The following is a 13,427-nucleotide window of genomic DNA, read 5'->3' as shown; positions in this document are numbered from 1 at the left end:
CTGACGTGACCAAGGTCCTTCTAACGCATGGGAACTTTCTGCTGTTGTCATCTGTGTGGCGGACGTACATGGCTCCTGACAGGATGTACAGAGTGTACGTTCCAGATCTGCACATACAAGCCATCCCATGCACGGGGTGTCATGGCGCCGCCTTCTGACTGACCGGAAGTGGGTCCAGACTGACAGCCGCGCACGTTTTACACCTATAGTCTGCGAGGACGTAGGTAAATATTCCCATTTGCGTTGTATCCATTGCGGTCTGCTCGCGGGGGTGCACAGCTGGATTGGTAACCCCAGTGTACTCTGTAAAACCTAAGCATTACTCTTTGCCTGAATGGTAATGCCGCACACTGTATGCCATAATAAAGGAGCCGGTCATGGTGGCCTAATCTGCAGCTCATTCTTAGAAGCTTAAAGGGATTGACTCATTTTAAAACCTCCCCAAATAATAAAAGCTTATATACACCCCACTTAAAGGGCACCTGTCAGCAGATCTGTACCTATGAAACTGTCTGACCTGTTCCATGAGCGCTTGGCAGCTGAAGGCATCTGTGTTGGTCCCATGTTCATATGTGTCCTCATTGCTGAGAAAAACTAAGTTTAAATCTATGCAAATGAGCCTCTAGGAGCAACGTGGGCGTTACTATAACACCTAGAGGCTCTGCTCTCTCTGCAACTGCACTTTGATTGACAGGGCCAGGAGTAATCACATTTACACTGCCTAGCCCTGTCAATCAAAGTGCAGAGAGAGCAGAGCCTCTAGGAGTAATAGTAACGCCCCCGTTGCTCCTAGAGGCTCATTTGCATATATTAAAACATCATTTTTCTCATTGATGCAGGCACATATGGAACAACATGGATCCAACACAGATGTCTTCAGCTGCCCAAGCACACATGTAACAGGTCAGACAGTTTCATAGCTACAAATCTACTGACAGGTGCCCTTTAAAGGGGAGGGGGGGCCTAATAAAATTTAAAACATTAAAAAAAAAAGTATGGCTGCAGGGTATTGAAGTAATGAAAAAATAATAATCCTCACTCACCATTCCAGACACCCTCCGTTCCAGCGACGTGGCTCCCTGCTGGACCAGAAGTGATGTGGTCTCAGACACATCACTGCTGAGTCTTGCAACCAAGAATGGGCGCCCTCACTGGTCCGTTGGGGACAGGAGCCACATCACTAGAATGGAGGGCATGTGGAAAGGTGAGAGATTTTTACAATTTTCCCTTATTTCTTCCAAACACTGCAGGTGACCATAAGGTTTTTTGTTTTTTTCATTTATTAGGCCGGTCAACCAGCCACTCAGGTCTGTGTGAACAGGCTGGTGACATAGCTGGATACTGCACTCACCGGCCTCAGCGGTGTACAGCGCAAGACAAGTGATTGGCTGCAGCAGTCACCATATAGGGCCATGTCACCGCTGAAGCCTGTAAACACAGACCAGAATGGCAGTGTTGGAAATGGGGAGTACAGCATATAGTAAGAATGGCGAGTATACAGTCTCTATTATTTGAACACATATAGAGGCTTTGGACAACCCCTCTAAAGAGGACTAAAACTGACAGCATGCCTTTTATAGCTGGCACTTCTGATCCCCCCCACCATAAACTGACAGCCTGGAGGTCTTCATTGGCCATTGTCAATGAGGTCTGAACCTGAGCCTCTGTGACAATCTCCAGTCAGTTTGGACTTTAGAGTCTCCAGCACTGTGATCTTGTGATTGATGTTTTCCTCTAGGTCACCTAAGTGGAAGCAGCAGAGATATTGGGAGTAGTTTGTTGAGTTTTAGCTGTCCCTGTACCCCCTGTGCAGGTGGGCTCACACAGTGTGCACCAAACGTGCACTAAGAACCTTAAGTGAATATTGCAGTAGTGCAACATGGGATAATCCGTGTGTGGGTTGAGCAGCGCTCCTTCAGCATTGCAGTCTATGCCGATGGGCCCATTTATTTCACTGTTTTCGATGTGCTGATTTGATTTTATGACAGCTTAGTGTCCACCCCATGCCATATTTCAGGTACAGATTGCGGTGCAACAGCTAGTTGCGCCGCAGTCTGTAACTTTGCCCCGCTCACGCCAGGTGTAAATAAGTGGAAGGGGATGGACCGGCAGGGCCGTCTCATTTACCATTTTCTATGCCTGTTTCAGGCGTAGAAAATGGGCTAAATGTAAGACCGCTCAGAAGCTGTCTAACATTTAGAACTGGCGTTGGATGCGCCAAAGTTATGTAGAGGTCAGCGTCTCTTCAAAACTTTGGCGGAACCAACGCACAGCTTAGGGGACTGGTGTCTAAAACGCCGGTCTTAATAAATGTGCCCCAAAGTCTTTCGACGGCAGAAGGCGAGTCTGCAATGAAGTCTCTTGGCGTTACTCCAGTGACGCTCCTGGCTGGAGGCTGTCAGTCAGTCAGGGTCCTGAGAAGAAGACGGAAGTCTGCGTAGCACTCTGTAAGCTATGTAGTGAATAGAGAAAGCGGCACTGCCTCTGCCCCTATTGAACCTGGCGATCACATGACTGCTGCATGTCTGGATGGCATAGCAGAGCTATTGTCACAATAAAGGGCTGCGGGTACCCCAGTTAAGAAAAAGTACACAAAAAATTGTTATGCCCAGTGGTCTTTTATGACCTTTTCGGGGACATATTATTTAACAAAAATGTATTTTAACTTTAATAAAGTAGTAATTAAAGGTGGTTAACCCTGACATATCCCCTTCTTCCCCCACTCAGCCCCTCTGACATGAGAATTTCATGCTCCGATGCTCTCCCTTGCCCTGCGCAGTATCGCACAGAGCAAGAGCTTTATTGTTTACATTCTTGCACTGCCAGGCGGAGGCTTCCTCCTAGCAGTCTTCCCGGTGACGTCACCAGCACTGAAGGGTGGGCTAGCCGTTATACAGCTGTATGTGAAGACCCTGTTCATTAAAGGGGCTGTCTGAATTGTAAGGAAACTCCGCTAGTGTCACCAAATGTGATAAAATAATAGAAGAACACATACTTACTATTTAGTCCCTTGACGCTGCAGTCCTCACTTCCTGTGCCCCCACTTCCGCTGCCTCTCTGGTCCTCGCCTCTGGTTTCTGTATAGAGGCTGCAGAATTGACATAGCTGTGAACGGGACACAACTGCTGCAGCCACTTACTGGCCTCAGTGGTCTTGTGCTGTATACTGCTGAGGCCAGTGATTGGCTGCAGTGGTCACATGTCATATACCGTTATGTCACTGCTGCAGCGCTGGAAATGGCAGGGGACTATGTGGTAAGTATATAGTATATTCTTTTATTCGTTATATTTGGGGCACTGGGAGAGTTCTCTTATAACTGGGCAAGCAGTGTTTTTCCGTGACAGTAGCCGTGCCTACTCATGAAATTCCTACCCTAGCAAACCTAGGAAGTGAAAAGCCTCTATTTTATTCCAGAAAGTGATGCACCAGTCACCACCATGTATGGGAAGCTGCCCATGCCTCTTAGGTTACTGGCGGTGGGCCTGCTGATGTACATATGTGTCACTACCAGAGCTTTGGGACGTTCTCACAGCTCTGTTTCTCCACCCCTGTGATGATGTCACTACTAGAGCTGGGAGGAGTTCTCACTGCTCTGTTTACTTTTGGTTTTCTTCCTCCCAGCTGTTCCTCATGCGTTTGATTTCCCTCTCTTTATATCACCCCTCCTCCTATTGTAGGGCGTGGATTATAGTTCTCATTTCAGTTGTAGCTCTTGCTTTAGTATCTTCACTTGTAGCTATCAGTTCACTGGACCTGTGTTCTGCTGCAGCAAGCACTCCGGATATTGCCAGCTGTCCTTGGATCCGTCTTCTCTGCGGCTGCAACACCTTCAGCTAAGTGTACAGACATTGTTGTGTACCTGATTATTTTCTGACTGGATCTGAGGTGGCCACGGTTCCCTCCATATACTGAGTAGGGCACCGGTGGCCGTGCCCCTTCCACTATTGTAGGGGTTATCAGTGGTCATCAGTCTTAGGCACGTGGGCATGCCTCGTTCCGCCATTTGGATCCGGGCATGTGCTTTAGCAGCATAGGGAGAGCTTTGAGGGTCGGACAGGGGTCACCCTTTATCCTCCCTAGTTTGGGTCCGGTCAGTAGCTCTTTTACTGTGTATACTATTGTTGCTCACATACAGCCGTGACATTATAATCCACCAAAACCGTCCTTTTTTGACATGGATCCGCTTTCTGGCCTGGTTGACCGCATGCAGGGTCTTTCTTTGGAAGTAGTGGATCTCCGTCAATCTATGACTCAGCTTCAAGCATTGGGCTCTGCTCCGGCTCATGGAGTCTGTTGCGAGCCAAAGGTCTCACTTCCGGAAACGTTCTCCGGGGGCAGTGAGAATTTTGTTCGCTTCAGAGAGGCATGCAAACTTCATTTTTGCTTGTGTCCCCACTCCTCTGGTAATCAGGAGCAGAGGGTGAGGATTGTCATCTCCCTGCTCAGGGGTAATGCTCAGACTTGGGCTTTTTCGCTGCCATCAGGGGATCCCTCCCTTCGATCCGTGGAAAGATTTTTTGTGGCCCTGGGGCAGATTTATGATGACCCGGATCGTGTTGCTCTGGCCGAATCTAACTTACGTGTTTTATGCCAGAACAAACTGTCTGCGGAGCTTTATTGTTCTGAATTTCGGAGATGGGCAGCTGATTCGGGTTGGAATGATGCTGCACTCCGGAGTCAGTTCTGTCATGGTCTCTCAGAGAGATTGAAAGATGCGTTTGCTTTCCATGAGAGACCACGTCCTTAGAGTCTGCCATGTCATTGGCGGTACGCCTTGACAGGCGTCTAAGAGAAAGAAACAAGACCTCTCTGTCCAGCCATTGTCAGTCTAGGGGCAATGGTGCGGACTCATTCAGTGTGCAGGGGCCTCATCCTGTCTCGCTCCCCTCTGAGGAGGAGCCCATGCAGCTAGGTCGACTTGCCCCTGATAAAAGAGGATTTAGTCCTCAGAGTATGGTGTGTTTTTGTTGTGGGGGCATAGGTCATTTGGCAAATGTTTGTCTGTCTAGGAGATTCTTGAACTGTACTAAGAGCGATAATAAGAGAAACACCTCAAAAGGTAGATCATCAAATTCTGCTTCATCTGCTACTTTGGGCAAAGTTGATGTAGGAATTGATGCTTTTCCTCTGACCTGCAGTTCCCGTTTTCTCCTGTCTGCCAGGGTGGCGCTAGAGAGCAAAGTCATTTCTTGTGAGATTTTTGTCGATAGTGGAGCGGCCGTCAATCTTATTGACACTCAATTTGTAGCCATGCATGGTTTTCAGGTTTGCACATTAGAAAAGGATATACCTGTTTTTGCTATTGACTCTGCTCCACTCTCACAGAGATCTCTGAAGGGCATTGTTCACAATATCCGGCTAGCTGTAGGTGACACTCATGTGGAGGATATATCTTGTTTTGTCCTTAACGGATTGCCTTCTCCTCTAGTTTTGGGGTTACCCTGGCTCACTAGACATAACCCCACTATTGATTGGCAAGGAAGGCAAATAAATGAGTGGAGTGACTTTTTGTAGAGAGAATTGTCTCACAGCGACTTTTGCAGAGGTGTCTACTAAAACTGTGCCATCATTTCTCTCTGATTTCTCGGACGTGTTTCCGAGAGCGGTGTTCAGGAGCTACCTCCTCACCGGGAGTTTGACTGTCCCATTAACCTCATTCCCGGCGCCAAGCTGCCAAAAGCACGCCTCTACAATCTCTCACAACCGGAAAGAATCGCAATGCGAACTTATATCTCCGAGAGTCTCGAGAAGGGGCATATTCGTCCCTCAAAGTCACCTGTGGCCGCGGGTTTTTTTTTTTGTTAAAAAAAAAGATGGCTCTCTGAGACCTTGCCTAGATTTTAGGGAGCTGAACCGTATCACGATTCGCGATCCCTATCCCCTTCCTCTGATCCCGGACCTCTTCAACCAAATTGTTGGGGCCAAGGTGTTTTCCAAATTGGATTTGAGAGGCGCGTACAACCTGGTCAGGGTCAGAGAGGGGGGATAAATGGAAAACGGCCTGTAATACCCCTAACGGGCATTTCGAGAATCTCGTTATGCCTTTCGGCCTGATGAATGCTCCGGCCGTCTTTCAGCATTTTGTTAATAGTATTTCTACCATTTAATGGGGAAATTTGTATTGGTGTATCTTGATGATATTTTGATTTTTTCCCCTGATGTTCAGACCCATCAGGATCATCTTTTTCAGGTTCTGCAGATTCTGCTGGAAAATAAATTGTACGCCAAGCTGGAGAAATGTCTTTTTATGGTATCGGAGATTCAATTTCTGGGTTTTCTCCTCTCTGCTTCTGGTTTTCGCATGGATCCGGAGAAGGTCCGTGCTGTACTTGAGTGGGAGCTTCCTGAGAATCAGAAGGCATTGATGCGCTTTCTGGGTTTTGCGAACTATTACAGAAAGTTCATTTTGAATTATTCCTCTGTTGTCAACCCCTCACTGACATGACAAAAAAGGGGGCGGATTTTTCCTCTTGGTCGGAGGAGGCGCTTGCAGCCTTTTCTAAGATTAAAGAGAGTTTTGCGTCTGCTCCCGTCTTGGTGCATCCCGATGTTTCCTTACCTTTTATTGTTGAGGTGGATGCTTCCGAGGTGGGTGTGGGTGCGGTTTTGTCCCAGGGCCCTTCTCCTGCCAAATGGCGACCCTGTGCCTTTTTCTCTAAAAAACTCTCCCCGGCAGAGAGAAACTATGATGTGGGAGATAGGGAGTTGTTGGCCATCAAGTTGGCTTTCGAGGATGGCGCCATTGGTTGGAGGGGGCCAGGCACCCTATCACCGTTTTTACCGACCATAAGAATCTGGCATACTTGGAGTCGGCCAGGCGTATGAATCCGAGACAGGCCAGATGGTCTCTGTTCTTCTCCAGATTCAATTTTGTTGTTACATTCCGACCTGGGATAAAAAATGTGAAGGCTGATGCTCTCTCTCGCTGTTTTCCGGGAGGAGGAAACTCCGAGGACCCGGGTCCCATTTTGGCGGAGGGGGTAGTTGTTTCTGCTCTATATTCCGATTTGGAGGCCGAGGTCCAGGCTGCCCAGACTGAGGCACCTGCCCGTTGTCCTTCTGGGAAGTTGTTTGTGCCTCCTGAGCTACGTCACAAACCCTTTAAGGAGCATCATGATACGGTTCTTGCTGGTCACCCCGGGAGTAGAGCCATGGTAGATCTCATTGCTCGGAGATTTGGTGGCCGGCTCTTCGTAAGTCGGTGGAGGGTTTTGTGGCTGCTTGTGAGACGTGCGCTCGCGCTAAGGTCCCTCGTTCACGGCCTTCAGGTTCCCTTCTCCCGTTACCCATACCTTCCCGTCCTTGGACACACCTGTCCATGGACTTTATCACGGATCTTCCTCGGGGAAGTCGGTGATCCTGGTGGTGGTGGACCGTTTTAGCAAGATGGCTCATTTCGTACCTTTCCCTGGTTTACCCAATGCTAAAACATTGGTGCAAGCTTTTGTCGACCATATTGTTAAATTGCACGGCATTCCCTCTGATATTGTTTCCGATAGAGGCACGCAGTTTGTGTCCAGGTTCTGGAAGGCTTTCTGTTCTCGCCTGGGAGTTCGGCTGTCCTTCTCTTCTGCTTTTCACCCGCAGTCGAATGGTCAGACTGAGCGCCTCAATCAGAATCTGGAGACATATTTGCGCTGTTTTGTGGCAGAGAACCAGGAGGATTGGTGTTCATTTCTCCCTCTTGCTGAGTTTGCTCTGAACAACCGTCGTCAGGAATCTTCTGATAAGTCACCATTCTTTGGTGCATATGGGTTCCATCCGCAGTTTGAGACATTCTCGGGAGGGGCTCTTTCTGGTTTACCTGAGGAGGAGAGATTTTCCTCGTCTTTGTCTACCATTTGGCAAAAGATTCAGAGTAATCTTAAAAAGATGAGTGAGAGGTATAGGCGTGTGGCTGATAAGAGACGTGTGCCTGGTCCGGACCTGAATGTGGGTGATCTGGTGTGGTTGTCTACAAGAAACATTAAACTGAAGGTTCCCTCCTGGAAATTGGGTCCCAAGTTTATTGGGCCTTATAAAATCTTGTCAGTCATCAATCCTGTTGCCTTCCGTCTTGATCTTCCACGGGTTTGGAAGATACATAATGTATTTCACAGATCTCTCTTAAAACCATATGTCCAGCCCACGGTACCCTCCTCTTTGCCTCCTCCTCCGATTTTGGTTGATGGCAATCTGGAGTTTGAGGTTTCCAGAATTGTGGACTCTCGCATTGTCCGCGGTTCTCTTCAGTACCTCGTTCATTGGAAGGGTTATGGTCCTGAGGAGAGGATGTGGGTTCCGGTGTCGGACATTAAAGCTCTCGCCTCATCAGGGCATTTCATAGGGCTCATCCTGAGAAGGTGGGTCCTGGGTGTCCGGAGTCCACCCGTAGAGGGGGGGGTACTGTCACTACCAGAGCTTTGGGACGTTCTCACAGCTCTGTTTCTCCACCCCTGTGATGATGTCACTACTAGAGCTGGGAGGAGTTCTCACTGCTCTGTTTACTTTTGGTTTCCTTCCTCCCAGCTGTTCCTCATGCGTTTGATTTCCCTCTCTTTATATCACCCCTCCTCCTATTGTAGGACGTGGATTATAGTTCTCATTTCAGTTGTAGCTCTTGCTTTAGTATCTTCACTTGTAGCTATCAGTTCACTGGACCTGTGTTCTGCTGCAGCAAGCACTCCGGATATTGCCAGCTGTCCTTGGATCCGTCTTCTCTGCGGCTGCAACACCTTCAGCTAAGTGTACAGACATTGTTGTGTACCTGATTATTTTCTGACTGGATCTGAGGTGGCCACGGTTCCCTCCATATACTGAGTAGGGCACCGGTGGCCGTGCCCCTTCCACTATTGTAGGGGTTACAGTGGTCCTCAGTCTTAGGCACGTGGGCATGCCTCGTTCCGCCATTTGGATCCGGGCATGTGCTTTAGCAGCATAGGGAGAGCTTTGAGGGTCGGACAGGGGTCACCCTTTATCCTCCCTAGTTTGGGTCCGGTCAGTAGCTCTTTTACTGTGTATACTATTGTTGCTCACATACAGCCGTGACATTATGTGGATTGATTGCATTGGTTTAATTTTTTAACATTGTCTCCCTCTCTAATATGTTTGATACATCTTGAATTTCTGTACCTTTTTCCTTATGTTTTTAAACATTTTCTCTTATTTTTTTATTTGTTCTAGGATGTGACAAGATCTTACAAGACAAAGTAGAATGGATAAAAAATGGCATGGTAGTAGAAAGAATGGCAACTGGACTTGTCTTCTGCTGCTGATAATCTTGCTCCTTTTCACCGTAGTGTTCATAAATGTGCTACTCTATGTGTACCTGGAACATGTCTACGTGTCAACCAGTTACCCGTACGCAGATCCCAGTACTTGTCCTCAAGGGTACTTTAGGATTGGTAACATGAAGAATTGCTCTGCATGGTTGACCTGTGAGGGCATCAATAAGGAGGTCCACAGACTAAAGCTTGTGGGAGAAGGGGCTGTGAAAAAGGTGATTGTTTCACTTTACCGAATGATGTCCTGTCTTCTGGAATTTCACTGTCTACTAACTGCAGCCAGGACATCTTCTCAGTCACTCTGGTCTGATTTAGATGTCCTGGCCGAGGTCCAGTCATCACAGGCAGCATCAGAGTGGACTGCTGGAGCGTGATCTTGCAAGCAAATTTCACAAGACCACACTGTATACTAACTAACTAGCCGGGACATCTTCTCAGGGGATCCTGAATAAGATGCTGTCCTGTCTGAGGTGAGTATACTTCGTGGTCTCTTTAAACTTGCTATATCTTCTGAGATCATTCTCCAGCAAGCTGCTTTGCCATCCTGTGTTAGTTTAGCAAAGTGGCTGCAAGTTTAGGGATGCAGATCTCAAGAAGGGGGGGGGGGGTGGTACATGGAGATATAAACAATGATATGCTCATGGAAGAAGCCCAGTTTAGCCCAGTAGTAATATGGTGGCAGGTCCACATTAAACAAGCTCACTTATCTTGTCGATTGGCATGCGTCGGGGCTCCGCATTGGGCCATGTCGAGGACCCTTAGGGCTCATGCCCACAGGCTTAAGTGGTTTGCGGTCCACAAATCGCGAATCTGCAAAACACAGATCCCAGCCAAGTGCATGCCACCATTTACTTTTTAAACTTCTGTAGAAATGTATTCTCGTCCACAAAACGGACAATAATAGGACATGTTCTATTTTTTTGCGAGGCCGCGAATGCGGACAGTAGTGTGTTTGTGGTCCCATTGAAATGAATGGGTCGGCAAAAAATGTGGATCGGATGAGTGCAGAAACTACCATCGTGTGCATGAGCCCCCTTGGTAAGGTCAGACCTGGTAGATTTGGTGTGGATCCCTTGCTACAATTGCATGTGGATGGGTTTTTTGAAACCTTCTGCAACGGAAACAAGCGTGCTTCTCATTCTATGGATTTTCACAGTGGATCTCGCCGACTCAATGTAGAAGGGTGAAAGCTGCATGTAACCTGTGATCTTACCATTAAGACGAGACTGTAAAACAACATAAATGTTAACTTTTTTTTTATTTATTTTTTCTGGTCTGTCACCATTTCCTCGATCTGTGGCTAGTAAATCACTTTTAACTATTTGGTTTCTTATCCATATGACACAGGTTTTTGGCTTGAAATATTGTGTAGCTCTTTCACTCTTTTATATTGTGACCGCTTTGTGAGAAATTGGCACACCAGTAATAATAAATCTCCCTCACTATGTACTCCAGTTATTATTATTGACCCATACTCAGGGGTGCACCACCAGTGAGGCGAGGTGAGGTGATTGGTAGGGGCAAGAGGGGGGCAGCAGAAGGGGGATTATCCGTTTCTGCAGTATAGTATTGGGAAGCACAATGGGCACAGTATGTGGTGCTGTATTACCCTGTATGTTTTCGCCTCAGGCAGCAGAAAGGTTAGGTGCACCCTTGCCTGTACTATCGGAGAGCCCCTATCGCAGGGTTGTCCAACTGGTAATTCTTTAAAAAAGGGTCAGAATAACATTTAAAAAAAATTAGACATATGCAGCTCGCCAATCCCCACCATGCCTATTCTAACTGTTTCCCTTGAGGGTCGCTACTTCAAAGACCCTCTCAATACGGAAATCACTGGCAGATCCGATGTCCTTTTGTAGAGTATTTTTAACCCTTTTCAAAATGTTTTTATGGGCCATAAAACCCCTTTAATACCCGTGTTAGCACGTGTGCTGCTGGAGTGAAGTTTGTGAATGATCCATTCCATCAGGTTAGTAAATGACCATTGAGTAGTTGAGGCACTAACTGTATCAGAATATTTTTTTTCCATTTTAGGTGTATTTGTCAGAGTGGAAAGAAATGAAAGTGGCTCTGTCTCAAATCACAACACCAGATCTACAAGACGACTTTTTTCATGGACTACGGATGCTGCAGTCCCTACAGAGCAGGCATGTGGTTACTCTTGTGGGCTATTGTGAAGAAAATTACAGTATCGTTACAGAGTATCACCCCTTGGGATCTTTAAAAAACCTGGACATCACATTTAACCTTCCTAAATACAAAAGTTTTAACACTTGGCAAAATCGTCTAGGGCTGGCCATAGACTACGTTAGTATTATCCGCTACCTGCACAATAGTCCCCTTGGAGTACTGGTTATGTGTGACTCCAATGATTTGGACAAAGTACTCTCTCAGTACTTGCTAACAAGTGACTTCCGCTTGGTGGCCAATGATTTGGATGCCCTACCTCTGGTTGACAAAGAGAGAGGCATTTTAGTCAAATGTGGTCCACGAGAAATTACTGGTGACTTTGTGGCTCCAGAACAACTGTGGCCTTATGGGCCTGATAAGGAGTTTAGAAGTGATCTTATGCCTCCATATGATGAGAAGACTGATATTTGGAAGATCCCATCAGTAACGGACTATCTACTGGGTCTTGTGGAAGGCAGTGACATTGTTCGTCTTCACTTGTTTGAGATCCATAAGGAGTGTAAGCAGAAGAACCCGGCAGAGAGGCCATCAGCACAGACCGTCTTAGACACCTATAAGAGAATTATGACTTTGCTGGTGAAGGAGCTATCGGTGTCCGAGGCTAGACAAATGTTGTGAAGCATGCACATAGTAAATGTGACTGTTCTAACCCAGTGTTGTTTTAATGTGTTTTTGTTCCTTTTCTTGTTGTACACGTTTCAGACGGTAATCTGAATGAGTTGTCTATCAACAGTGTATACTGTTCGCAATAAATATGTGACTGAGCCCAGGAGGGCTGGAGTCGTCACCATGCTACCCACTACTGTGTTTTTTGAGAGTTTTTTTTTTTTAGATTGTTAGCCAGCCCACGCAAGAAGAGTGCTGAAATGAGCAGATCAATAATGGAGGCAGGTAGCCAGAATAGGGGGGTCTTTATGTAGCGGTCATCGAGCATGCACGTCGCCACTTCATATAAACTCTATGGAGTTACTATTCTGATTCCATTACTCTCACACAGCTTGTTGGCATGATTGACAGCCGCTCCATACATATATTGTGCAGTCATTCTAGTCATTGGTGGGGGTCCCAGATATCAGAACCTTATTTATCACCTGTCTAGTGGATGGGTGATAAATGTTTCTCACTGGAAAACTCCTCAAAGGGTGCTATGCATGGCCCAGTAAATATTGGCACCCTAACAAATCAGTCCACCAGCTTCTAGAATGCAATTTTACATTTGGACTCTGTTCACACTTGCCTTTTTGTCAGGGGTTCTGGTATTTGTGATAGCAAGAACAGCATAGTCTACAGCAGGGATGCCCCACCTGCGGCCCTTCAGCTGTTGCAAAACTACAACTCCCAGTATGCCCGGACAGCCTACAGCAGGGCATGATGGGAGTTGTAGTTTTACAACAGCTGGAGGGCCGAAGGTTGAGCATCCCTGGTCTACAGCACTATTTTTACCTTCTTTATGGAAATCTTATTTGTAGGGTACTGAATTGAAAGTCGGTATGTCAATGGGGGCGGAGTGGCCAAAGACCCTACCGGATAAATGACGCTCCCATCTTTAATTAACAGTGGGAGCATATCAGATACTTATGTACCTCAGTGCCCTCCTGAGTTCACCCCTATGTCTGTACTCAGGACAGTGATACAGAAGAATACTGCAGTTCACCCTCATAGGCCTCAGGACACTAGATCTGAATCCTTTGAGGCAGTAGACAGTCACGAAGCAATGACATCATCGCCAATGCCTGTGCTAGGTCTCATGCATTGCATTGACATCATTGCAAGCACATGTACTGATATGCAGATGTCTCAGGCCAAAAGGAGTATGTTTGCTGCACTGCAGACACTGGTGTATTAATTTTAGTTTATTTTTTTTATTTTTTTGAATCAGATCTTTTTTTATTGAACATTTTACAATGTAAATACACATTTTAACATATCACAAACAAGGATGACATAGAGACATAATTTCCGTAAGGCAGATAG

General features: G+C 46.7%; 1 protein-coding gene across 4 annotated transcripts; it reads left to right on the top strand.

Moving 5' to 3' along the window:
• POMK (protein O-mannose kinase) lies at positions 1-12,252 on the top strand. 4 transcript variants are annotated; one of them, XM_040417912.1, is made up of 5 exons: positions 1-224; positions 1,052-1,204; positions 1,287-1,480; positions 9,163-9,478; positions 11,298-12,252. In XM_040417912.1, the coding sequence occupies exons 4-5, from the start codon at positions 9,194-9,196 to the stop codon at positions 12,069-12,071; spliced, it is 1,059 nt and encodes a 352-aa protein (XP_040273846.1). In that variant the 5' UTR covers positions 1-224; positions 1,052-1,204; positions 1,287-1,480; positions 9,163-9,193; the 3' UTR covers positions 12,072-12,252. The 4 variants fall into 4 exon arrangements, with proteins under 4 accessions (XP_040273846.1, XP_040273847.1, XP_040273848.1 ...); XM_040417913.1 differs by lacking the exon at positions 1,052-1,204; XM_040417914.1 differs by lacking the exon at positions 1,287-1,480.
• The last annotated feature ends 1,175 nt before the right edge of the window (positions 12,253-13,427 follow it).

This window comes from Bufo bufo, chromosome 2 (genome assembly GCF_905171765.1).
Source record: "Bufo bufo chromosome 2, aBufBuf1.1, whole genome shotgun sequence".
Taxonomy (NCBI): domain Eukaryota; kingdom Metazoa; phylum Chordata; class Amphibia; order Anura; family Bufonidae; genus Bufo; species Bufo bufo.
This window is presented reverse-complemented; position numbering and strand designations above follow the sequence as displayed.